We start from the raw sequence: 26,737 nt of genomic DNA on the forward strand, positions 1-26,737 counted from the left end.
GCTAGGGTATATTGTCAAAAGTGTTGAATTTAAAACAAGGAAATAATTTACAACACACTAGTTAGGCCTCATCTGTCATCCCTTAAACCAGTTATACCCTGCAACCCATCTGTAAGAGATGTAAACAGAAGGAAGATGCATCTTCTCTTCTCAGGAAGAGTATTAGAAACAGAATGCTCCAAGCAGCCTTCATGAGCATTATGTCAAAGATATCACAGTGTAAATTTGAATATTCAAATTGAGGGGCTGTACTGATCGGCTGTACACATTTCTGGAGTGAAAATTATTAAACTACTGAAACACATGTGATGGTGTTAGAGTTGCTTCAAACCTTCTATAAGCAAACTTTGGAATATTAATCAATTTAAAAGAGCTTGAGACAAGGGTCATTCTGTATCAGATCACCCAAAATTGAATTATTCCCAACTAGTTTTCACCTGCCTTCCCTTTGCAGTGCTCAGCTAACTGTGTGTCACTACCTGTGAACTCCCAGAAAAAGTAATCAGTGGTACAGAGGGGAAATCGAGACTAGCTCACTTTCTCCTGCAGATACATAATAACTTACAATAAAATATTTATTTAACTCCACTTGGGAGCCCCCAGAAGCCATTTTGTGGGGTCATTAAAGTAGGTAGACAGCAGAACCACAATGAATTAATTATTGCCAGCAAGTTGTCTTTTATTGATTCTTAAACTATTCATTCCATTCCAATAAGTAAATGCAATGTCACACAAACAAAATGAAGTGAGATTAGTGATTTAGTGAATAACCCAACACATAATTTAACATCAAAATGTACTAACCTGGCATGAATTGGTTTTTGTGTTTTTTTTTGTATGTCCCATAAGATTCTATATTAAAATTTTGGAAAATTGCCAATTATTTTACTTTTTACGAAGTATGATGATGAAAAAGACCAAAAATATACAAGAGAGAAATAAGAAATGACCTATAGTAAAGGAACATGGACAATTAAGGCATTGAGAGGATTTTGACAGTAAAGAAAACTGTCTCCAAAACCACATAACAGTAATATTTAACAACACCACAAGGGGAGATAAAGAGAACAAAAAACTAAATAAATGTTCAGTGACATAAAATAACTCATGTTGTAAGTCACCCTGGATAAGGGCGTCTGCCAAGAAATAAAAAAAAAAAAAAAAAATAATAATAATAATAATAATAATAATAACTCAGTGGAAAACAACACTGCAGCAATAAACTTACATGTTGGAACTTAAAACCAATTTATTTGTAGTGATTCATTAACCCCTTTTGTCTGCCAGGTAGCAAACTTAATTGTTCTCACTCCTCACTTCTCCGTTTACACAAACCTAGTAAGTAACTGGGTTTAATAAAAATATTTTCTTCTAATAGTCTCTTTGTACTCTCACACTCTTTGCAATCGTAACATTCTTGAGGTATTCCTTTATAGGGTTTGGAAAAATAAATAAATAAATAAAGTGTTCTTGCTTTTGTTTTACATAAGACGATTCAAAACCTCTGTACAATTTTCAAAAATAGTTTTGAATCAAACTTGTGTAATTTGTGATGTATGTTTTAAAAGGCAGTTTGCATAGTACATTTTGGTTATTGATAGCTGTAATTCATGCTTGAATTATGTTGAGTTTAGGTCTTATAACAGATATGGTACAATTATGCTTGATTATTTCCATTTGTAATTCAGCCAGGCACCATGACAACTGTAGACTCAGCCCTAAACAGCACACACTCTTATTTCATTTTAGAATTGTACAACAAAAAAGGAAAACTGAGTTGCACTTTAAATAGTAGAATAGCCTATGTAGAATTAGAGTTTACAACACTCATTCATATATAAGTCAATATTTTAAACTACAGCATTAAATCAGTCAACACACACTTTTGCCTCAAACCAGTTTAAAAACCAAAAGAGGTCACTGCATTGTGTAAAACCAACTTCTTAAGAGATTTATAGTTTTTTTTGTTTGTTTGTTTTTTTGTAATGTGAAGTTGTTGTTGTTGTTGTTTTAATAAATCAATCACATCAGTATTTCCATTATAGATTAATATTGATTGGTGCCTGGAAATACTATGGCCTTTCATTGATTTAATTAGCATTTAACATCTGATACCCAGAAAGCTGTTATCCAAATGAGGAAATTATTAGTTTGTCAAATTACTGTTATGTTCACCGAGATGACAGTAATTGAGATTGATAGACGTGAAGGATTTTCATTATTATTATTTTTTTAATTTACTAATGCACTTTATATTACAACAAAAACAAAAACAAATGGGAAGCAGAGCAGTACTTACTGCGTATCTGCTTATACATGTAGCATTTTTCATATGCATAATACCTTCTAATCTGTTATGAATTTACGGTTAAATTATTAGTCATGTGTCACGTTGTTAATACTGTAGGGCATCGTTGTAAACACATCCATGGACGGCGTAAAGAATAAAACTAAATGAGGCTTTACTAAGCCGAATCAAGCCTTCAGAATAACATGAATGGCTGACGCATAAGCTATAACTACACGTATACACACCATACTTTTAAACATAACTATTTCAAAATAAGTACAATAATGTATAATGTAATTTATATTTTGGAAATAAACTTCTGACGCTCGACGATTAATTATGTTTACAATAGGATTATAACAAGAAGGGGGTAGGACGTTTTTCCAAAAATGTTACTCAGAATACGATTACAAATCAAAAGGTTACTTATAAAATATAGTATTAAAAGTTGCTTAGATTTACTTGAAAATCTGTAACAACTAGCTTAAGATAAGGTATTTCAAATATGTATCCTTCTACTAGTGCTTTTATGTGTCATAATTATATTTATTTAACTTAGTGTACACTAAATAGCACAACCATTTTACATATATGATTTTAATATCTGTCACATATGTGAATTAAAAAGGCAGTAATGTCTTGGCCGTTTAAGCAGCTTTCAGCAGGCAATTTATATCTATTCTGAAAACGTCAATTTACTTAAAGGGATAATAGTAAGCCTATATACGTATTAATTGGGATATTGACTTCAAATTTTCGAAATACACTTTTTATATATATAATTGCACATTTCATTAAATGGCCTGAAGTGTTTAATATCCGTGCGCTAAATTGTTAAGGCGGGATCATGTACAATATGTCACTATTAACAGTACAGTGAATATTTAATTCTAACTTTATACATCAATGCCTGGGTTGTACACAAGCTAAGTACATTTTGGTTGAATAAAACAGAGTGCAACATTAGTTAATTCCGTATCAAAACTTATGAACATTTCTTTCCAAGTGTCATTTAGAAAAAACAAATAGTAAGTGACCAGGCAATGGTTTATTATTTGCCAGACTTCTGAATTACTTCATTATTTAGCATTATCATCGGTCCTGATTTCCTCCTCGCAGTTCAGATGGTTTGCTAGTTCCTGGACCACGGCGGTCTTTCCGATCTGATCGTTTCTCCTCTTTTCCATGATCAAGTCTTCTAAACTCTGAAACTCCAACATGTGGCTTTTTTTGTCAGATAGCTGTATTTTCAATCTGTAAGGTTGCTTACCAATTCGTATCTCCCCTCCAATTTTGAACTCCCTCCTACCAAATTTGCACCAAGCAGCAAAACACTCTGAGTTCCTCCAACTTAGCTCTCTGTCTTTTGCTCCCACCTGTTCCATGGCGTTCTGCACCACCATATCAGGACTTAGGGCTTTAAATTTGTATAAGTCGTTAACAATCCTACATCTTTTTCCTCGACTTGCATCGGTCAAAAAATCATTCTTGATCTCAGCCCTGTGCAAATGAACGACCTGAAAGTCTCCTACATATACAGCCCAATGTGGATACTGGTTAGTCGCCACGAACTCAACCAAATCGCCCGGTTTGCACTTGTTCAACAAATTCTCTGGAGAATAAGTACTCACGTCTCCTGTTTTAGTGTTCTTGTCATAAACACACTCGTCCCTGTAGAAAATTGCACACTCTAGTTCGTTTCTGTTGTCATACTGCTTCTCTTCCTGATTCGGATCCTTGTCTGTTCCAATAATATTATCATCCAATTCGTCGTCGTCGGTAGAAAATATATAGGACACTCCAATCCGAGGGCCATCTTCTGTTTCCAGCCCGTTCGGATCCGCTGTCGGAACTTCTGCATAACTTAAATGAGTCAGTTTTTCAACCTGGTTCCCCATGCCGCTGCCACACACACACGATTTACAATACCAGATAATCCACCTGTTATGGCAGGGGAACAGCAGCTACCGAACAAGCAACACGTAATACGACCTGGACAAAACTAATCCCACGTTGCGACGGGGTTCCAATCCATCTTCACGAAAATCAGTCATCAGGGTTGTCTTAAAGCGTCGTCTTTCCTAGGAGAAGCTATTTAGTCTGTCAAAGAAGACAGTCAAAATAAATATTAAATATGAAATAACATACAGGATTTTATTTTGCGTTTTAGTTTTGAGGCCTAATGTAGTATGCGCCGGCCAGGTAAATTACACCTGGCACAAAGTTACGAAATCACAATAAACTTAACCGGGGTTTTAACTTACCTTGGGCAGTTAATAATACTTATATCCGAAATTGAAAGGCGTTATATCACAAAAGGAGAGATGCAGAATGTCAAACGTTTCTCTTTTTCACTAGTATTTTGTTTTGTATCTACCTCACTTATCAATTATTCGGGCAGGCTAACAGGTACAACAGAGCTCAGGCTGTGCAACTGTGGCTCCCAAAGCAGATCTGAGCGAAACCCACTGCATCAGTAACACACACTGTTCAGCATTTAAAGGAACAGTACAAGCTTTATTTTTCTCCAACACGGAAGCTCAAAAGAGTTTTATACGATAAGCCAAATGTTGATATTATTATATTTAGTAGTATGTACTTATGTACAAAATACACAACACGTGTATTTCTATTTACTATCTAAACCATAATGAAGTTTGCTTAATGAACATATTTTCTTCATGCTGTGAGTTATTTGAAAAAAATGCATGTATTTTTCAATAGAATACCACACCATATTGTGTAAAGGTTTTGGATTATTGTTGATTGTTTTCATGTTTTCGGTACATGTCTACTTGCTGGATGTTATTAAAATATTTGTTTACAATTATTTCCAGTCTGTTATTTTTTTTAAATACATGTATTCATTATTAATAACTTTTCAAATCACGCTATTTAATTTATTTTACATTCTATGTTAAGATTTTGTGTCAATACATTTTATCAGACATGTGCTTCAACGCTCTTATACATATAGCCATCTAATTATTTGGGAACATTTACAAATATTCTGGATAGGATCCTTGGATCACTTAGTTATTAATGGACACCAAACGAGCACGATGGGGCGAATTGGTTTCCTTTCGTTTGTAAACTTTCTTATGTTCTTATGTCTTAAGACACCATGAGAAATGTCCTGAGACAAATTATATACATTTTGTGTTCAACAGCCATCAACTGCAGCTGTGTCTGGTATACTAAGAACAATGTAGACATATTGCAGACTCACTATTATTTACATATACATGATATCAACATACCCACATGGATAAGCGGTTTTGAACATGGATGGATGGATGGATGGATGGATGATATCAACACTGTAAAAACTAAGCAACTGGTGACTCTGTGTCACCTACCTGAAACAGTACAGTTTTGCCGGTGTTTCGAAGTCACTGGTCGTGTTCGTGAAGTGCAGATTTCCGCAGTTCTGCGCAGATCTCATTGGTGCAGCAGCGCAGATCCGTGCAGAACTGCGGAAATCCATGCTACACGAACGTGGCCCCTGTGTTTCCTTTCCAGTTTTTCAGAGGCGGTGTTTTTATTCTTGTTGGGGGTTGGCTTATGGCTTTGACTCACTAGAGGACAAGTCGATTAGCGGTATGCAAAACACTTTTTATTTTTATTTTACTACTACTACTACTTTATTTTAGATAATTACATTTTATATATACCTTTATTTAGGAAGTCTTTGTGTGTATCCAGTAGGTTTGGTTTCAGAATTGGGGACGTGTCCCCTACACCTATGAAGCCGTACACACATTATTGGGGGGACAATGTAACCCAGATAGCACAGGATGTTGGGCCGACGTCCATATGGTTGTTATGTTTGGACGACAGTTGCGGTCGAGGGGTGACGTATAGCCGATGTCAATATGGTTGGCATAGAGATGGATCATGTCCGACTAAATGCCGACAGATACGATATCAATGAAACTTGTTTTAATACATTGACCTATATAACTTTAAAATATCATACGTATGAATAATAATCATAATAGTTATATCTCATACTGTCACAAATGTTCCCAGCTTCATTATTTGAAAGCGATCGAGCGTTCTTCCTCGAGACCAAATGACGTCAGACCGAAGAGGGCGCTGTTCACTTTGACGACTATTAAAATATGTAAATGTACTGTTCTTTAAATATTTAAAAGTACCATGTTGTATGTAAGACACACTAACTAACTGTTTTCAATATAACATTTTCAAAATATCAGTGGTAGGCTTTTTATTTTCTATAATTCATTATGTAGCGAATGTATTTCAATGTGTAACTAATTTGTCAGAAGTGAAAAACAAAAGTGTTCACATTTTCTTCACAATTTATTTTTCTTCAGTGAGTCGGTGTCATTACATGCTTTGTGTGTGAAGTCTGAAAATGCCACAGAAACGAGATGTTTATTTGCTTGTATTTGTAAGAGGACACTGAATTAACATGTAAATGAATGGCTACAGGACAGAAGGGAACATTCACATTACTGTTTTAAAAGTGGTCAATTCTGACAATTAAAATTACAGTTCTAAGAATGAATACGGCTTATTGAATGCCTTATAGTTTACAGTTATTTTTTGTTTATCTGTTTTTCATTGAGCCAGAAGTGCAAAGAGAATTCAGGAACTCGATCAGATCAGACGTTTGTCGTGTATTCTTTTAAATGTTTAATCTATTTGTGAATAAAATTGGTGCTTGTTATTCCTTAATAATGCCTCTGTTGAGTGATTGGAATATACGATCTTACATGTCTTTCTGTTGTGTATTGATCTGGGATCTGTAATTCTCCAAGTGGTTACTGCACCTTTACTTATGTAATATTACATTCATTATTGAATTAAGCTTTCTGTTGAACATGTTTAAGATATCAGCTTTTTAAATAACTTAGATAACTTTAGAAATACTCTGTCAAGCTTCCCACATTCGTACCTCTCATCGAAAAGTGTGATTGCAGGTCTGCTCTTCCACAATATATTTCTATAAGATCAAGAACAGTCTCTGAAAACACTGAGGGACAGCGAAGGAATGAGCAACACAGTATACAGGATAAGAGCAAAGGATACTTTTGGGGATTAACATTTTCAGGTTAAAACATGGATGGCCCAGCGTCGTCTTCCAGTGTCAGTCCGACCACTCATGTTCCGTCGGGCCGATGTTGGCCTAACGCTGCTGTGCTAACTGGGTAATATTCTCTCAACATTGGTGGTTAAACCTAATTTTCAAAAGCCTATAAAAACCAAACTGCTTTATAGAAAGTCACGAAATTTCATACAGTGATAGATGTTTATGGTGAACTATGCCATATGCAATATGGAAGCCATATATCACATGGTCTGGTGGCCATATTGGTGTAAGTGACACATTTTGGGCAATGTACAAAAATCATCTTCTCCGAAACCACTTGGGGCAGATGTGAAACTTGGTGTATGAAGTTATGTTATGACCTATATTCAGATTTGTTCAAGACAAGTCGATCGGTCACATGGTTTTGCCACCATATTGGATTGGCCAAAGAGCATCTTCTCTAAAACTGCTGGGCTGATTCAGGTGAAATTCTGTACACATGTCCTTGGCTACATACTCCATCAGATTTGTTCAAGGCAAGTTGATTCATAAAACGAGATGGCCACCATGAGCCAATCAAATGTCGGCAATGATTAAATTGCATAAAGTGTATGTTCTGTACTGAACTATTTTAGAATATTTAAGACTCAGTTATATTCTACAGCTTTGTTCGTGCATTGCTGCTTGCAGCTATATTTGTATGTGTTATTGTATGCATGTGTGTGGGACATGATTACTGAATTGACACAATTAATATTGCGTTTTTGTTTTCATGGTGTGTGGTGTTTACTCTATTATTTATATATCCCTCACTTTTAGTGGCACATAACCAATCCACCTAGGTCTGGAAGAGTGAACACTACCCAGTACTCTGTATACTTACTTTAATAATAACAAAAAGTCCTTCTGGTAGCTTTTTTAAACTGCACACCACATCTGCTAATTCATTTGAAAGGTTTGGTAAATAAATAAAGTAGATAAAGAGGAGAAAATAGGGGGTGGGGCAGATATTTCAGTATTTAGGTAAAGATTACCTCTCCTATAGGTTACAATAAGCAGGTGGCTGGTCTTAATACAGACAATTGGCGGTGCTACACTAAATGTGTTTTGTTTAATTCAAATGAACACGTATTACCAGAATATTTTCAAAAGTGTTCCCTATGGTCACACCCTACACCTAATTTCATATTTCAATGTGAATATAGCTTTTGTAAAATTAACCTATAGTTTTTTTTTTTTATTTAATTTTGTTTCTTGAAAGTTTCATGACATTTATTTTCCTGGTTACTGTTGGTGGTTATTATGCTAAGTTTGTGTCTGCTTTTCCAGTTCAGGAGTATAGTCTTCTTGGAAATAGTTATGAGAACTTGAGTCAGGTTTTGTTCAAGAGGTTGAGTGTGGTTACGTCTCCGAGTAGACGTGGATGGAGAGAGCGGGATGCTGCAGCCCAAAAAAAGATGATGTTTTGTTTATCACTTCTTGCCAGTCGGTGGACAGAGCCAAAAGGCATGAAAGTAATTATAATTATAAAGTAACCTATAGTTAATAAACTATTTATTCATGATCCTCAGTTACTCCTTAAACCGGCAGTAGTGCCCTCTCCACAGATGTTGGGTATGGCTTACTTATGAATACAATCAAAATCGAAAACAGTTGAAACTGGTCAGAATGAAATAAGGAAATTAACTTAATTATGTACAAAATATGATCATTCTAAATGTTAAACAACCTAGTTGTACAAGCCTCCACACTGACCTTTCATAATACATTGATTTTGAACAAATTAAATTACAACTAGGATGGGCAGGCAGTTTTACAGTCATATTGATAAAAAAATAATAATTGTCAATTCATAATGGGTACTTGATACTATACACCCCATTTTCTTCGCAGTTTACACAGTTTAATGTCTCAGTGTACTCGCAAATGAAAGCATACAACAAATAAACAATTGGAGATAAAAAAGAAATCATGGAATCATTTTGTTTAACAATATTTAACCCCTTAAGATGACAAACCCCTCTGGTACCCTTAAAAGGGCACCAAGTGTGTGCTTCTCTTTAATCCCATGTGTACTCTTCACTGTTCTGTTGTTTGCCAAGTATTTGGTATCCCATGAAAGCTGAGACTCTCAGCTTTCTAACGATGTGAAGCATTCTCTGATTTGAATTTTGTTTTTATTCCTCCCCACCCCCCCGGATTCTGAAATGAGGGGGTGGGGGGATACTTGGTCTGAGTAGGAACACAAAATCTCAGAAAATATTCACAATTATGACATACACTCACCTAAAGGATTATTAGGAACACCATACTAATACTGTGTTTGACCCCCTTTCGCCTTCAGAACTGCCTTAATTCTACGTGGCATTGATTCAACAAGGTGCTGAAAGCATTCTTTAGAAATGTTGGCCCATATTGATAGGATAGCATCTTGCAGTTGATGGAGATTTGTGGGATGCACATCCAGGGCACGAAGCTCCCGTTCCACCACATCCCAAAGATGCTCTATTGGGTTGAGATCTGGTGACTGTGGGTGCCAGTTTAGTACAGTGAACTCATTGTCATGTTCAAGAAACCAATTTGAAATGATTCGACCTTTGTGACATGGTGCATTATCCTGCTGGAAGTAGCCATCAGAGGATGGGTACATGGTGGTCATAAAGGGATGGACATGGTCAGAAACAATGCTCAGGTAGGCCGTGGCATTTAAATGATGCCCAATTGGCACTAAGGGGCCTAAAGTATGCCAAGAAAACATCCCCCACACCATTACACCACCACCACCAGCCTGCACAGTGGTAACAAGGCATGATGGATCCATGTTCTCATTCTGTTTACGCCAAATTCTGACTCTACCATCTGAATGTCTCAACAGAAATCGAGACTCATCAGACCAGGCAACATTTTTCCAGTCTTCAACTGTCCAATTTTGGTGAGCTTGTGCAAATTGTAGCCTCTTTTTCCTATTTGTAGTGGAGATGAGTGGTACCCGGTGGGGTCTTCTGCTGTTGTAACCCATCCACCTCAAGGTTGTACGTGTTGTGGCTTCACAAATGCTTTGCTGCATACCTCGGTTGTAAGGAGTGGTTATTTCAGTCAAAGTTGCTCTTCTATCAGCTTGAATCAGTCGGCCCATTCTCCTCTGACCTCTAGCATCAACAAGGCATTTTCGCCCACAGGACTGCCGCATACTGGATGTTTTTCCCTTTTCACACCATTCTTTGTAAACCCTAGAAATGGTTGTGCATGAAAATCCCAGTAACTGAGCAGATTGTGAAATACTCAGACCGGCCCGTCTGGCACCAACAACCATGCCATGCTCAAAATTGCTTAAATCACCTTTCTTTCCCATTCAGACATTCAGTTTGGAGTTCAGGAGATTGTCTTGACCAGGACCACACCCCTAAATGCATTGAAGCAACTGCCATGTGATTGGTTGGTTAGATAATTGCATTAATGAGAAATTGAACAGGTGTTCCTAATAATCCTTTAGGTGAGTGTATGTATTTATAATGAGATTCAAACAACATGTTTAAAATAAAGCAAGAAATATATTGAGAATGACAAAATTATTTGACAAACAGGTTATTCGGCAACCCTAGTGTTGAGTAAAATGTATGTTTTGTTTGAAGGGCAAAACCTTAATAAGGGCTCATTAAGACTTGATTAGTAATGCATACTACCTATTACACTTGATTCAGAGCCTCAATGCATTGTTTGGTGTAGTGGACTATTTATAGGAATATTATGGTAACATTACTCTTTTTGAGTATATTGCAAATCCCTAGTGCCAAAGAGGACTACCAAAGTAATGGTTGTAACAAGATTCAATTTTAAAGAAAGGTTTGTGTATAGAGATAAAATACATTTTAATTATTAAATTATGACTGTAGTCTATATACATAAACCTTTCTTGACACTCTAAATGTGGTGTTTTTTTAATTTACAATCTGAAGGAGATGCAGAACTGCATAACCCCTTACATAGTGTTCAAAAGTGTTGAAGAAAAATAATTACATTTACAGGATTATAATGGCTCATAAAACCAACAGTTCTATTTGTATTTATATAATTCAGTGATTCTTGAAAGTCTTTCAATGTGAAAGTTGTATATCCTGGTAATTACAAATATGTTTTAATACGCTTCTGTTATGAAGAGTTATACATATTTCTCTATGATAACTGCAGACAGTAACAGAAAAAAATGACACATGATGTCCAATGTGTTTGCTTCCATTTGAAACAATACTTTAGCATAAAGCAAAGGGGATAGCGAATAGAGCACCTACATTCATATAAATATACTAGCTTCTCAGTCAGTTTGCAATGAAAATCCAATTCATGTGTCAAGTTAAGCTAGGTACACACAGTCAGAGCTGTGTTATATTGTACTTTCAAGAGGACTCGGATATTCCTGGATAACTCCTGATCTGTCACACCTCACATATCCCATAGCTCTCAAACTGTGAAGTTTTATGTCAATAGCTTCAAAACTGTAAGACTAGTAGCTTTACAGGAAACAAGAATAAAAATAAGAAAGTGATGAATAAGAAAGATCCTGTTGCCACACAGACATAATCAGATTCCTTACCTAGAATGTTTGCTTAGGTGCACAGACATAATAGATGTACCTTACAATTCCTGTCCTGTCCATATCTTGTCATAGGACAATGATTGTGCACTTGACATAGCTGACAATGACACTCTACCCCTTGCTTTATGATTATGCCACCCCAGTTTTACTGAAAGAGGACTTCAATCTCACCCTTACAGGTTCCCCACGCAAAGTCTATGGCAGGAATCATGAAGCACCCACAATGGACACAGTTAAGTTTGCAGAATGCAATTATTTCTTTTTTTTTTTTCTTTTGCCAATCGATCATGATATTGACAATAACATAACACAGGATCATATGTGGATTGCATAAGTATTCACCCCCCAAGGACTTTTTCACATTTTGTTATGTTACAATCTGAAATTAAAATGTATTTAATTGGGATTACCTCCCTTTGATTAACACCACACACACAGCACTTTGAATGTGAAAAATATTTTTGTGAAATTAAATTATAAAATTATAAAATTAAAAAATGTATAAATGTATTAGTTGTATCTCTCATAGGTCGTCTGAGCTGCCTTATGGTTGCTCAGGATGTCATCATGGGCAACATACTGCTCAGGCAGCACTTGAACCTCCTCCTGTGTAAATTTTGGCCAGCACTGCTACTTTGTTATGTGTCATCCATGTCCATAGGATTACTGAAGGTTCATACAAAGTGGGGTGTATAGTCACAGGTATGATAAGGCCAATTATCTTAATATGTAGAGAATATTCAACTATTATGTAAGCTTACCAGCATATGTACAGTTACGTCCATAAATATTTGAACAATTGTCATCATTTTGGCTATGTACACCACCACAATGGATTTGAAAGGAAACAATCAATATGTGCTTTGAGTGTAGACTTTCATCTTTAATTTAAGGATAGTTACATCCAAATTGGGTGAACGGTGTTGGAATTACACCCATTTGTATATGTGGTCCCCCCAATTTTAGGGGCTCAAAGGTATTTGGAGAAACTAAAATAATCATAAATTAAATTGTGAGTTTCAGTACTTTGTTGCAAATCCTAACTATGTCAGGGTTATTGAAAACATACCACTGCAACCATGTTTAAAGCCGGTTATGTTTCCCTGCATAATAAGCTCACCAACACACAAAGGTAAACAAAATAACTAATTTTTATTATGCAGCTCTTTATGCTGTCTGTCTCGTTACAGCCCGTCGGGCTCTTTTGCCGTCTACAGTGGTGCCCCATGTTCACCCCCACAGGAAACTAAACACTGTCAGCTCTCTTTTCACTTGTAATCTGGCACAAACAACAAAAAATCTAAACACAAAAAAAAGGAAAAAAAGCACATAAACTGCATTCAAACAGAGTCTATTAGGTGTGTGGGTCTACTAAGTGTTCTTCTACAATTCTATTCTGCCTGGTCACCTCAGGCCTTAGTAACTGTTCACTCATTAACAACAGGGTTTTCGTTCGCCTGCCCATTAGGCTTTGTACTGGACTACAGTCTAAACCCTGAGAGGGGGTGTTTCGGTGGTCCAACATAGCCAGATATGGATGGAACAGACCCAGATTTTTTTGCTTTAGCAATTAGCCTCACTGCTGATTCGGCTTTTCCGTTACTCTGCAGATACCCAGGAGACGATGTTTTATGTTTGAAGTCCCATTTTTGCTGAACTCTTTGAACTCCTCTGCTGTGTATTGTAGTCCATTGTCAGAGTGTAGTGTGTCCGGAATCCCATATCTTGCAAAATGTGCTTTAAGCTTCAGTACAATTTTCCTAGATTTCGTGTCCTCCAGGAAATCCACTTCCCAAAAGTTAAATAAATTATGGTGATCATATAGTCCATTTCATCGAGAAAAACAGATGTTCCCACCATTTCTCATGGTCTGCATGGAGCTTCATTCAGCTGCACATTCATGCCTGGCCAATAGATACTCTTGTGTGATCTTCTCAAGCATCCCTCTACTCCAATGTGTGAAGAGTGGACTCTTTGCATGATACATGCAACTGCTGGTATAAATACACGCTCACCCTGAAGACAATTCCATTTTGTACACTTAGTTCATCTCTGCTATGGAAAAACACTGCTGCTGCCACACTTGTAGGATCACCTTCTTTAATTCCTGCAAATCATTGTCCTGCTCTGTTGCTTGTATGGCCTTTAGGCTCTCGTCAGAGATGGGCAAGTAGTGGACCATTAGTCAATTTCCATCTCGCCTGGATGTTTCAAACTAGACTCTGATAAGTATGCCCTGCTAAGCATGTCTGCCAGCAGTAAATGTCTTGATGGGTAGTACTGGAGTCTAACTTCATACCTCTGCAGCCTCAGTTACATCTGCTGTAGTCTTTTGGGTGCACTAAGGAGGGCTTTCTTCATTATACTCTCCAGATTGTACTTCTACTGTGCATCCATATGTGAACTGATGAAACCTCTCTATTCCAAACAGTAAAGCCTCTTCATGTCCTTTAGTCCACTCCCACAACAAGTACATATTATTGGCTTTGAACACGTTGAACTTAGTCCCTTCCGTACTTCTTTATTTTCTTGAGCGTTTACGATAACTATGTCAGGGTTCTTGAAAACATATCACTGCCACCATGTTTAAAGCTGGTTAAAAAAATCTAACAAGAAATTAACTGGTTGTTAGGTTCTCTTGTTGAATTGTGTATAGTATGGGGGTTGTATTTATTTACTGTTTTATGGTTTCAATGGTTTAATCGTTTTTTTGAATTTATTCCATATTTATTTTAGAACCTATCTGTATCTATCTATCTGTCTGTACCGATCTATCTGTTTCTATCTGTCAGTCTTTGTCTATCTGTGTCTGTATCTACAGTGAGGGAAAAAAGTATTTGATCCCCTGTTGATTTTGTACGTTTGCCCACTGACAAAGAAATGATCAGTCTATAATTTTAATGGTAGGTGTATTTCAACAGTGACAGACAGAAGAACAACAAAAAAATCCAGAAAAACGCATTTAAAAAAAGTTATACATTGATTTGCATGTTAATGAGGTAAATAAGTATTTGACCCCTTCGACTTAGTACTTGGTGGCAAAACCCTTGTTGGCAATCACAGAGGTCAGACGTTTCTTGTAGTTGGCCACTAGGTTTGCACACATCTCAGGAGGGATTTTGTCCCACTCCTCTTTGCAGATCCTCTCCAAGTCATTAAGGTTTCGAGGCTGACGTTTGGCAACTCGAACCTTCAACTCCCTCCACAGATTTTCTATGGGATTAAGGTCTGGAGACTGGCTAGGCCACTCCAGGACCTTAATGTGCTTCTTCTTCAGCCACTCCTTTGTTGCCTTGGCTGTGTGTTTTGGGTCATTGTCATGCTGGAATACCCATCCACGACCCATTTTCAATGCCCTGGGTGAGGGAAGGAGGTTCTCACCCAAGATTTGACAGTACATGGCCCTGTCCATCGTCCCTTTGATGCGGTGCAGTTGTCCTGTCCCCTTAGCAGAAAAACACCCCCAAAGCATAATGTTTCCACCTCCATGTTTGACGGTGGGGATGGTGTTCTTGGGGTCATTCTTCCTCCTCCAAACACGGCGAATTGAGTTGATGCCAAAGAGCTCGATTTTGGTCTCATCTGACCACAACACTTTCACCCAGTTCTCCTCTGAATCATTCAGATGTTCATTGGCAAACTTCAGACGGGCCTGTACATGTGCTTTCTTGAGCAGGGGGACCTTACGGGCGCTGCAGGATTTCAGTCCTTCACGGCGTAGTGTGTTACCAATTGTTTTCTTGGTGACTATGGTCCCAGCTGCCTTGAGATCATTAACAAGATCCTCCCATGTAGTTCTGGGATGAATCCTCACCGTTCTCATGATCATTGAAACTCCACGAGGTGAGATCTTGCATGGAGCCCCAGACCGAGGGAGACTGACAGTTATTTTGTGTTTCTTCCATTTGCAAATAATCACACCAACTGTTGTCACCTTCTCACCAAGCTGCTTGGCGATGGTCTTGTAGCCCATTCCAGCCTTGTGTAGGTCTACAATATTGTCCCTGACATCCTTGGACAGCTCTTTGGTCTTGGCCATGGTGGAGAGTTTGGAATCTGATTGATTGATTGCTTCTGTGGACAGGTGTCTTTTATACAGGTAATGAGCTGAGATTAGGAGCACTACCTTTAAGAGAGTGCTCCTAATCTCAGCTCGTTACCTGTATAAAAGACACCTGGAAGCCAGAAATCTTGCTGATTGTTAGGGGATCAAATACTTATTTCCCTCATTAACATGCAAATCAATTTATAACTTTTTTGAAATGCATTTTTCTGGATTTTTTTGGTGTTATTCTGTCTCTGACTGTTAAAATACACCTACCATTAAAATTATAGACTGATAATTTCTTTGTCAGTGGGCAAACGTACAAAATCAGCAGGGGATCAAATACTTTTTTCCCTCACTGTATTTATCTATCTGTCTGTCTGTGGGTTGGGAGTCTAGCAGCTTTTGTCGTTTGGTGGAGAGGAGTATACTGTGTATTTGTGTCCTGGATTTATGGAATAAAGTTCATTTTAAAACCTAAAACCTATTAGTGTAAATATTCATAATAACAATTATACTGTATGTTTATGCTACAGCCGCTTTGACAGCAGTATTTGTCTCTTAAAAAATCGCCTTCAATCTCTGGTGAGTGCGTTACTTTACGTGGTTCTAGAGTACAGATACACTGTAAGATATATATATATATATATATATATATATATATATATATATATACTTAGATGCGTTTCTAGGCAGTATCTGGATGTGACAACAGTGAATGCTCAGCTCGAGAACTGCTGTTATGCTGATATATTTTAACAATATGTATGCTATCCTAATATAAATGGATAGTGACCAGCATTACATCTGACTTTCTGTTGGATTATACCCTGTCTGGAATAAGTTAATGCACTCACCAGTGAGCAATCTTCTCATTTTAAAGTTGAAAGGAACAGGCCACCTTTTCTGTTACAAAATGCCAAATTTCTCATGCATGGAAATACCCTCCTAATATAGGATATAGGCTGGATATACATAATGTTGTAGTGAGTACGAGTGGGGTTTAATATTTACTCGATAGTAGGCACTTCTCCCACAAAACATCTGTTAAGAAGGAAACCATTTTTAAGACATAAAAGTGTTTTCAGAACAATGAACAAATTCAAGGGCAGAATAAACTAACGAGTGAATTAAACAAATAAGTAATGAACAAATACGTAAAAAACAACTGAAACGAACACTGACACATTGCTGAACAAAATATAATATACAATTACATTCAATATCAACATATTTTCTCTCTGTGCACGAACACTAGGCACCATTTTGTTTGTATGATTCATTTGTAATTTGTTACACACTGTACATCTGTATTGTAGTTACTGTAGCAATAATCAGTTATTTCCACTGAACACACAGAGCCATGGAGGCTGTGAATAAACCCAGAGCAGCGCCTGCGCAAACCTGTGCCAATCGGACTTTCTTTCAACTTTGCCATAACCACGAGAGGCTAAATTAGAGGAGCCACAAGAGCATTGTTTTTTCAGTTATTTTCTTGATTTAATACAGCGAAAATGGGACCACTCCCACTGTATTGTTGGGCGAGATTAAATACAACTTTAAGCAGCCGCTAATAGCAAACTACATCATGGCGTTTACATTAAAAAATTGAAGAAAGTAGCATATAACTAAACATGAAACTGCGACTGAGTGTAGTTTTCTAGTAGCGGCTGTGTGGAAATTGTTTTCTTCGCCTCTTGTTGTACAAGAAAATAGCTTTGAGAATGTAGCAGCGCGGTATCCACTCGCAGACATGCCGCTAATGCTTGTGCAAGTGACTCGCAGCGCAAACATTTTTTATTTAATCCTGCCCTATAGCTGTAGTTTTGTTCAAATCACATTAAAACATTTTTTGTTTTGTTTTGTTTCTACTGTAAGAAAAACAACAAAGAAATTAGTTGTTGGGATATTTGTATTGTTTTATTTATATTTTAATATTTTTACATTTCACTTTATAGCACATATACTTTTGGAAATTTTGAAGAGGAATGTCACTTATGTACTCATTTAATTACAAGAGCAATATTCACAGTCCCATCAAACAAGCTACAACAAAAATACCTAAAAAGCAGGTCAACATTATAAAACTATTAATAAACATTTATCTAACAGTGACATTAAATTCATTAAGCTTTCTGTATTTAAGTTTATCCATGAAGTGTACAGTTTGTCTTTTTTTAGTCTCGAAATGTTAATGGAGCTTTTGAAACACAGACTTGTCATTCAGCTCAGATTGAGAGTGCAAACAAATGAAGTGCAGAACATGTTAATAGAAGTGTTTTCATATACATATCATCCTGCACAGTGACTTTCCATAAATCACCAGGACTGGAATCATAATTGTGCAGCACAGCCCACAGAAAATATTTGAAATCTGTTTTGTGGTGTAAAATAATTATGTTCTACAAAGTTAATAAGGACCAATTCAAAGATACTCCCTAAAACTAAGCTAACACTTGTGATTCCTGTGCTTGACAGTATCTTTGAACAGTCAAATGTAGTCAGAAACACTGTAGGAGTTAATTGTGAGGGACTTTTATGGTTGTGTTTGTCAGGTGTGTTGAATACTACAGTGAAGTACTTTGGTAGGATTTATTTATTTATTTTACTGCAACTGCAATATGATCTTTGGTGTTACCACAAGTTAACTATGTAATATTCTGCAGTTGATTCTCTTTACAGCAAGAACTACACATCAGACTCAGCAGTGGTGTCACTTGGTTTCCCAAGCTCAGTTGGTAGTTTAGCTATAGTACATCTGATGTAAATGGAATCAGCAAAATTTGTGTACTTCAGCTCTGCTTGCTCCCTTCTGGCTTTGATCTCATTTGTGAATTCCAATTATGGGAAGGATAGGAAAAAACCCTGGGCATGGTCTTTGTTTTTCTTTTAAATCACTACTCCAAGTACTGGAGTTCTGAGTACCGTAATCAGCAAAAGACTCCTATATACTTATATAAGTTCCTTATGACTGCTTTACAATGCAGTCATACATAAATTGTCTGTATGGGAAAATATTACAAGTGGAAGATTTGCTTAGCTATATTATGCCAAAGACTTGGCTAATATAGTATTTTTCAAGGGTAAATGCAAAATCAGGTTCAAACTGGTCTCTGGCAAACTACATCTTATTTAGTTTCGAACCTAGAAATTTAAAATAAAATCAAAATGTGCTGCTGACCTCAGGGTCTATACTTTGATTACACTCTCTTTAATATATACCAGGTGACCAGGTATACTACTTTTTAGCCAGAACAATTCAAGACAGACCCTGGAGATCACAAACAACACTGTCTATTTATGAAAGCAAGCAATCAGTTGAAAAGGGTAGCTGTATCTGGGATATACACAATTACAACAGGCAGTCGCAAGGAGGAGGGCTTAGGTTGTCTGGTCCTTTTGCATGTTGGACATGTGTATAGTGGGAGGAGTTTTGCCATTCCACTCTGACAGCTGCCCATCCTTAAAGAGGAGGTTCAGAGCAGGCAGTGGGACACTTGTGTCTGAGGAGCAGGAGGGGGGTTGACAGAGTAAACTAGATACACTGGCATCAGATCCACCATCAACAGAGTTAGCACTTTCCTAAAACAAAACAGTAGAATAAAGTGATCACCTGTTGATATATCAAGCAGTCAGTCATAATAAGTATTGTAGTATAAACCCACACATATGTATAGGCCTAATTAGAGGAGATAGATTACATTTCACATAATAGATACATTATGAAAAATTACACTACTAACAGCATCTGAAAAGGTTTTGGTTCTTTCTCATACTGCTTTGTAATTTATTAATTGAGTGAAGAAATTGTATTTAAAATAAAGAACATTTATTCAATTAATCTGAAAGAGTATGCTTTAAATAATACAAAATATACATGAATACAATCTGTATTAAAACTTGATTACATTGTCAGGAATTTTAAAAGTTTTTAAAAGAATGCTCTTACCTGGAATGACTGAACAAAACTTAGAACTTTTAAAGACAGTTTCCGACTGGAATGTAATAGTTTCTGAAGGCTAGAACAACACATAATACACATATAAACGCATTATATATACACTTGTCCATCTTTAAACCAAACCTTATAACACCACTCTCACTTATTAGCAGACCCCCCCCCCTACCACCATCTTTATTGTATATTGACAATATATTGAAGGATATTGGCATTAGAATGGGAGGACTGTATATTATTTAGCAGCGTTTAACGTTTTTTCCCATAACATTTATTTTCTAGCAGAAATAGTATTAAATGGTTAAAATTGTAAACTTTAACAGTTCAAATCTTACCTATCTTTGCCACAGAGTTCATGGGATGCTATCTTCTCACAGACTTTACGATTTAGATCAGCACTGAAAAGTGGCATTCCAAAGCACAGTTCTAAAGGAACCCATTCATCTTCTGCTGAAGATCCTGCAGATTACACACACACCAACACATATGACTGTAATGACTATAGTCCAACCTGAAGTACTGTCATCTGAATTCAGAAAATCCCTAATTACAAATTCAATACATAATTCATTTCAATCGTACCCCTTTCACATATGCACTCATATAAGGGTAAAAGGGTAAAAAGTGTCCTTGTATTGTAATCAAATAGACTGTATTAACTACATAATGATTTACAGGAGGTGGCAGTAGTACTTCAAATAGAATGCCTCCACCATTTATTCCCTCCCATCAGGTGGACCTCAGTATAAATTCTCTGAAGTCATTCGCAAATCAAGATTGATAATTAAAATATTTTAAACCTACCTTCTGTTCCTTGTTTCCTACTTGAGTCAGCACCATTTTCCTCAACAACCAACTCAAAGGATTCTGTACTGCCGTCGGCATCAAATCCCACACTCAGCTCAGACTCCCCTGAGAAAGCAAGGTTCAGACACAATCATTAGGCCACCCTCTCATAGGAAATAGGTCCAGACAAAACTGTGTAAAATCTTTCATTCTGCACTTTTTATTATTTTTTTAAATTCTCAAGTATTTCAAATGTATTTACATTTTTGGTTTGGATCTGTAATTGTAAATGACCATGATAGATGAACACTTAATGTATGTCCAAATTCAACGTTGTTAGCCCATCTGCACGAGATGGCAGTCTGATGCAGTTCTCACTGAATAAATTAAATTAGTCTTTTAGAACACAGGGCTATATCAAAAACTGTCTTCATCCAACGCACTTGCCTATTTTTTCACATTTATTTTTAAAATGAAAATACAATTAATTTATACTAACATAACATAACAAGGCATTTTGTGTTTTAACAATATTTTATTTATAATACGGGTAATCGGGAAGTGTTGTCCTATCTGCTCCACTGATGTGAAGGCTGTTTGTCTACACACTGTCTTTAAAACAAACGCTGCCGCAGTGTATGCCAGAATTTGATCCGGATCTGTACCATCTCCCTGAGAGGTACATTTGATCTGATTGCCGAGAGTTTAAGAGCGCCTACTGTTGCGAGTCAAGCTGCAGCTCACTTTTTATCCACTAAACCCTGGTTCCAACTGGGCGCTGTCTTTAGTTTAGGGAATCCTGGTAACAGTTTTTACATGACAGCCCACAGACTCAAATCATCAAATTCGGGATGATATACCTTTATTTAACAAACTAAACAGGTATTTAAAAGTTTTTCTAGGTCACATCGCTGCAACGGTCATTAGAGAGTCATACAACATTAACCTCTTGTTTGGAGTAATCTGTATGAGTAGGAAGGTAGTAAAGCTAACCTTTTCCCTCAGATGATTCACTGAGCCTCCTGATGTGTCTGCTGTTGGGGTTCAGCATGGTGACATAACCACAGAAATGCTCAAGGTCTATCTTCTGTCGTAAGTTCTTCAAAGCTTTGTGAACACACATATTTGAGTAGGAGAAATCTGGACAGGGATAGAAATCGGTTGATTAGGACATTTGTACATCTCAAACAATATATTAACTGTAGCACCATCTCCCTGCAAAGCTCAGTGCAATAGTGCAACCCACGGTCGGCAGAGTGGAAATCATTGTGGGAGAGCCTTGGGCATTTTAAGTCAATGGTACGAACAGGACAGTGGCCAGTTGCAACTGTAAATAGTTGTTGGGATAGCTGTCGTATGGTGTGTTCACCTTTTTCTGCCTCTCTCCCTTTCCCTTCTGTCTATGGTCTCAGTGCCTAGTCTATTATTCTTATAAGAGCAGTGTAAGAGCACATCGCTAAATAAAAGGGCAATTCCTGATTACAAATGAACAGAGTGGTTTCCATGCTCAACAGCAAACCCTTGCAGATTGACACTGTCATAATACTTGAAGTATTGCAGCCTGACATAATACAACGCAATTATAGTAAAAATTATACATTACCTCCTTTAAGTTCCTCTTTATCAAAAGGAAATGGTACATGAACAATTTCCCCATTACCATGGATACCGTGGCCCTGTGGACATAATAAATAAAATGTTCTCTGTATTACTATTAGATATTGTTTACATTTGATTACTTGAAAAAATAAAAAACAAAATGTAATGTTCCAGAAATTTGTATATGGAATCCAATATTCCTACATACCATGATGCTTTGCATGCATTATGGGACGATTTTGCGGCAAAGTGTAAATAACTGGTGACTAATGTTGTAAGCAGTTGTGAAAGTTGGAAGCACACAAGTTGGGTCTTATTTTTTATAAAAGAAAAACAGTAAATGCAATGTATTCTGGCGATGTATTCTCTGATCAGAAATACAAATAACATAGGATTTATTATTTGTGATAAACAGTTATGTCTAAGTTTTGAATCTATTTCATCCCAAAGAATCGGATGTCAGTGATTGTGTTAGTGAAGAGATAAGTTCAGATTTATTTTTAGCAAGCGAAGGGCATCTGGCAAAGTGAGACTGAATAAAGAGACTGAGAGACTCACCCGGAAATTCAGTTAAATGAAACAAAATATAAGAAACATAAGGAAGTTTACAAACGAGAGGAGGCCATTCGACCCATTGTGCTCGTTTGGTGTCCATTAATAACGTAGTGATCCAAGGATCCTATCCAGTTTATTTCTGAATGTTCCCAAATTGTCGGCTTCAACCACATCGCTGGGAGTTCATTCCAGATTGTAACAACTCTCTGGGTGAAGAAGTATCTTCCATTTTCTGTCCTGAATGCCATTAAGCCCAATTTCCATTTGTGTCCCTGGGTCTGTGTGTCTGGCTCCTCTGGTGTGATGTGGTCAATGCCTTTCATGATTTTAAAGACTTGAATAAAGTCCCCATGTAGTCTTCTCTGTTCCCGGGTGAAAAGGTTCAGTTCCCTCGGTCTCTCCGAGTAGGACATTCCCTTCAAACCTGGAATAAGTCTGGTTGCTTGCCTCTGAACTGACTCTAGAGCAGCGATATCGTTATTGAAGTGTGGTGCCCAGAACTGTACACAGTATTCCAGATGAGGTCTAACAAGTGCATTGTATGTCTTAACATTCACTTTTGACAATATACCCTAACATTTTGTTTGCTTCCCCACATTATTTGGATGTGGAAAGTGAGGAGTCCACACAAACTCCTAGGTCTTTCTCATGCGTTAATACTTCCAGTCCTATTCCTCCAATAGTGTATTTATAGTAGACATTTTTGTTACCTGCATGTATTACCTTGCACTTGTCCACATTTAATTTCATCTGCCAGGTGTCGGCCCACAACTGAATATTAACTCAAAGTCCCTTTGAATAGCCTGTGCTGCGGAGATTGTATCTGCTGAGCCACCTATTTTAGTGTCATCTGCAAATTTGACAAGTTTGAAAGTATGCCTCAAAGCTAACAATATCGTGATCACAGTTTGCCATTGGTTCTCTAACTAGTGCCCCTCTGACTCTATCTTGGTCATTTGAAAATATCAAATTGATGCATGCACTTTCTCTGGTTGGTTCCCTGACAAATTGAGATACAAAGCAGCCATCTCAAACATTTCTATTTCTTCTTTTGTAGTCCCAAATGGGCTTTCCCAGACTATGTTTGGGAAATTGAAATTCCCCATTATACCATCCACATCCTTACTACATGTAGCCCTGATTACATTGTACAATGCCACATATTTCTGAATATCTGAATTGGGTGGTCTGTAACACACTCCTACCACTAATCCTCCGGATCTCTTGTTTAAAAGTTTAACCCACAAAGATTCCGTTTCGTTAGCAGGATCTAATTTGAGTTCCTTTCAGCTTGCTTCTGTCACTCCTACAGCATCTGTAGACACACGTGAGCACTGTGGCTTCAAGGTCTAACATCTTGTTCCTTACACTCCTGGCATTGAGGTACAAGCATTTCAGGACTTTCAACTAGCAGTCTTCGTTTGTTTTCTTTCCTTAGTGGAACATCTCCCATCGCCAGAGCACTGCACCCAGCTCACATCTTTGTGCTTCTTCAAAAGAGCTTGGACAGAACATCTGGAAAACCCTGTCTGCCTTGAAATTTCTGCCTGGGAGAGACCTTGCTGATGCAGTATAACTACCTTGGGTCTTCTTGCTGTGCTCAGTCTTGCCATGGTGTATGACTTTTGACAGTAAACAGTCTTCAGCAACCTCATCTTGTTAGCTGAGTTTGGCTCTTCCTCACCCAGTTATATTCCTCCTACACAGCTGTTTCTGTTTCAATTAATGATTGTGTTTCAACCTACATACTAAATTGATGATCATTAGCACCTGTTTGGTATAATTGTTTAATCATACACCTGACTATATGCCTACAAAATCCCTGACTTTGTGCAAGTGTACCTAGAAGAATTGATGCTGTTTTGAAGGCAAAGGGTGGTCACACCAAAGATGGATTTGATTTAGAGTTTTCTTCTGTTCACTCACTTTGCATTTAGTTCATTGATAAATATAATCTATTAACATCACTATTTTTGAAAGCATTCTTACTTTACAGCATTTTTTCACACCTGCCTAAAACTTTTGCACAGTACTATATATTTATTCATCTATTTATTTATTTTGTTTTTTATTCATTCATGTAGGCCTATGTATTTCATTATTTATTTATTTTGGCACAAATTACCCTCCATATTTATTTACTGAATTGAACCAACTACAACTGCTTTTCTAAAAGTCTGTTTTGGAATTGTAGGACATTAAGGAATATTCGATCTAAATCAAAAGTGTAATTTGTAACTGAATATGCAAATTGGTGATTAAATTTTTGTGATGAGAAGTGCATGACGAACAGTGTGTGATGAAAATATGGGATTCCAGTAAAAACACCTGTTGCTATATGCACTTTATGAAACCCTTTATTCTTTTCACATATGTTTTCTACTGGTTTCATAACTGCCATCTCAAGCTGTTTTAAAGAGAGCATTGTGGAAGATGAGTAAAAACTCAAAGCTTATTATTTTGTTTTAAATAAAACACTTGCATTTCATGCTGGATTTAAAAAAAAATCTGATTAATGGATTCATCGAAGTAGTAATCGACAGATTAAACGATTATCAAAATAGTCGTTTATTGCAGTCCTAATATTTACTATTTCAGAACTTTCAAATAATATTTATTTTTGTGTCAGACAAAATGCATGAATGGCAAAAAACTACAACTTAAAAGCACAAGCGCACAAGCTCCGCCTCCTGCTCTCTTTCGTCAAGGCAAGATTTAGAGCTACGTTAGACACATTTCTTAATTCTGATTAACTATTCTGGTTACACACTGAGGAAATTCACAGAGATGCTTTATTCATTTATTCACTGTTCCTAGTTCCCCTTGTAGACTCTTACCTGAATCAGCACAGCAGAATGGGTCAGGGCATCATTTAGCATGGTGAGTACATTGGATGTTGGTACAACACCGGGGTCATGACCCCAGGAAGTTATCAGTAGTCTGTCATAAGACTTTAAACAAATAAACAAACAACTCTTTGTTACTCTCAACACAGATGATTAAGCTTATTATTTAAAAAAAGACCATATTGCATTCAATACATTTTGAATTTTCATACGGCTTTGCCTCTCAATTGCTTTCTTTTTAATGACTGCAAAAAAAGTTTTGAGTATATGAGTCTAAGTAACTATGCCATAATTGTACAGTGTCCACTTCTCTTACATCTGGCTATTCTTGGATTTGACAAGAATTGACTTACATAATCTCTCTACATTGTATTATTAAAATATAATACAAATATCAGACATATTTGTGTTATATTACACATAAAAAAAAATGTTGATATGTATTGTATTGGATTGAATGCAACCTTCTGATATGGGTCACTATGCAGTTAAACCCATAATAAGCATAAGAAAGTGTTATAAATTCTTTGCACATGACCAAGTCCTGTGAAAAGTGTCCTTCTTCACATAAGAATCTAATGACTGAACAATATGTTTTAAATGGCCAACAAAAAAGCTTCCCAAAGTGAGACTTTTACACATTTTTTCATTTGCTTGAATTTATTAATTTTCAGTATATTAAATTATTTGATCAAAATTCTTTGTCAGACTATCCACTTAAGCATCTCAAATAAATATGTTTGATACACAATATAAATAAATAAAAATAAATTAAAAATACATTTACAAAATAAATAATTCCACTCACCTGAAATGTATCTGGTAGTTTCCGAAGTCTAGATCCTTTGGACAACAGAAGAGAAGGTGGTCCTTGCTTTGCCACATGGTACACATACAGTTTGAACCAGATTGAACTGACTTCTGGAATTGCTGGTCCAATGTGCTGTAAAACAGAGCCAGAGCTTTCAGAGAAAGTGAAAGAAGCTAAATTACACTTCTACGATA

The 26,737-nt window shown here is 36.7% G+C and overlaps 2 protein-coding genes across 2 annotated transcripts in view; both read right to left on the reverse strand.

The window, feature by feature from the left end:
- Nucleotides 1–654: 654 nt before the first annotated feature.
- On the reverse strand, nucleotides 655–4,743 carry lratd2b (LRAT domain containing 2b). The gene is made up of 2 exons (XM_066690870.1): nucleotides 4,555–4,743; nucleotides 655–4,390 (listed from the first exon to the last, which is right to left on the reverse strand). Exon 2 carries the CDS (start codon nucleotides 4,186–4,188, stop codon nucleotides 3,370–3,372), a length of 819 nt encoding a protein of 272 aa, XP_066546967.1. The 5' UTR covers nucleotides 4,189–4,390; nucleotides 4,555–4,743; the 3' UTR covers nucleotides 655–3,369.
- Nucleotides 4,744–17,886: 13,143 nt separating this feature from the next.
- Nucleotides 17,887–26,737, reverse strand: part of fam91a1 (family with sequence similarity 91 member A1) — a 52,265-nt gene continuing 43,414 nt past the window's right edge. Inside the window, exons 17-24 of the mRNA XM_066690465.1 lie at nucleotides 26,541–26,675; nucleotides 25,724–25,837; nucleotides 22,336–22,408; nucleotides 21,726–21,872; nucleotides 20,751–20,858; nucleotides 20,282–20,405; nucleotides 19,938–20,007; nucleotides 17,887–19,570 (exon numbers count right to left, since the gene is read on the reverse strand). Coding sequence (XP_066546562.1) covers nucleotides 19,370–19,570; nucleotides 19,938–20,007; nucleotides 20,282–20,405; nucleotides 20,751–20,858; nucleotides 21,726–21,872; nucleotides 22,336–22,408; nucleotides 25,724–25,837; nucleotides 26,541–26,675 — 972 coding nt within the window. The 3' untranslated portion in view covers nucleotides 17,887–19,369. The remainder of the gene's footprint in view (nucleotides 19,571–19,937; nucleotides 20,008–20,281; nucleotides 20,406–20,750; nucleotides 20,859–21,725; nucleotides 21,873–22,335; nucleotides 22,409–25,723; nucleotides 25,838–26,540; nucleotides 26,676–26,737) is intronic.

The sequence above is a fragment of the Amia ocellicauda genome, chromosome 18 (assembly GCF_036373705.1).
Source record: "Amia ocellicauda isolate fAmiCal2 chromosome 18, fAmiCal2.hap1, whole genome shotgun sequence".
Taxonomy (NCBI): Eukaryota; Metazoa; Chordata; class Actinopteri; order Amiiformes; family Amiidae; genus Amia; species Amia ocellicauda.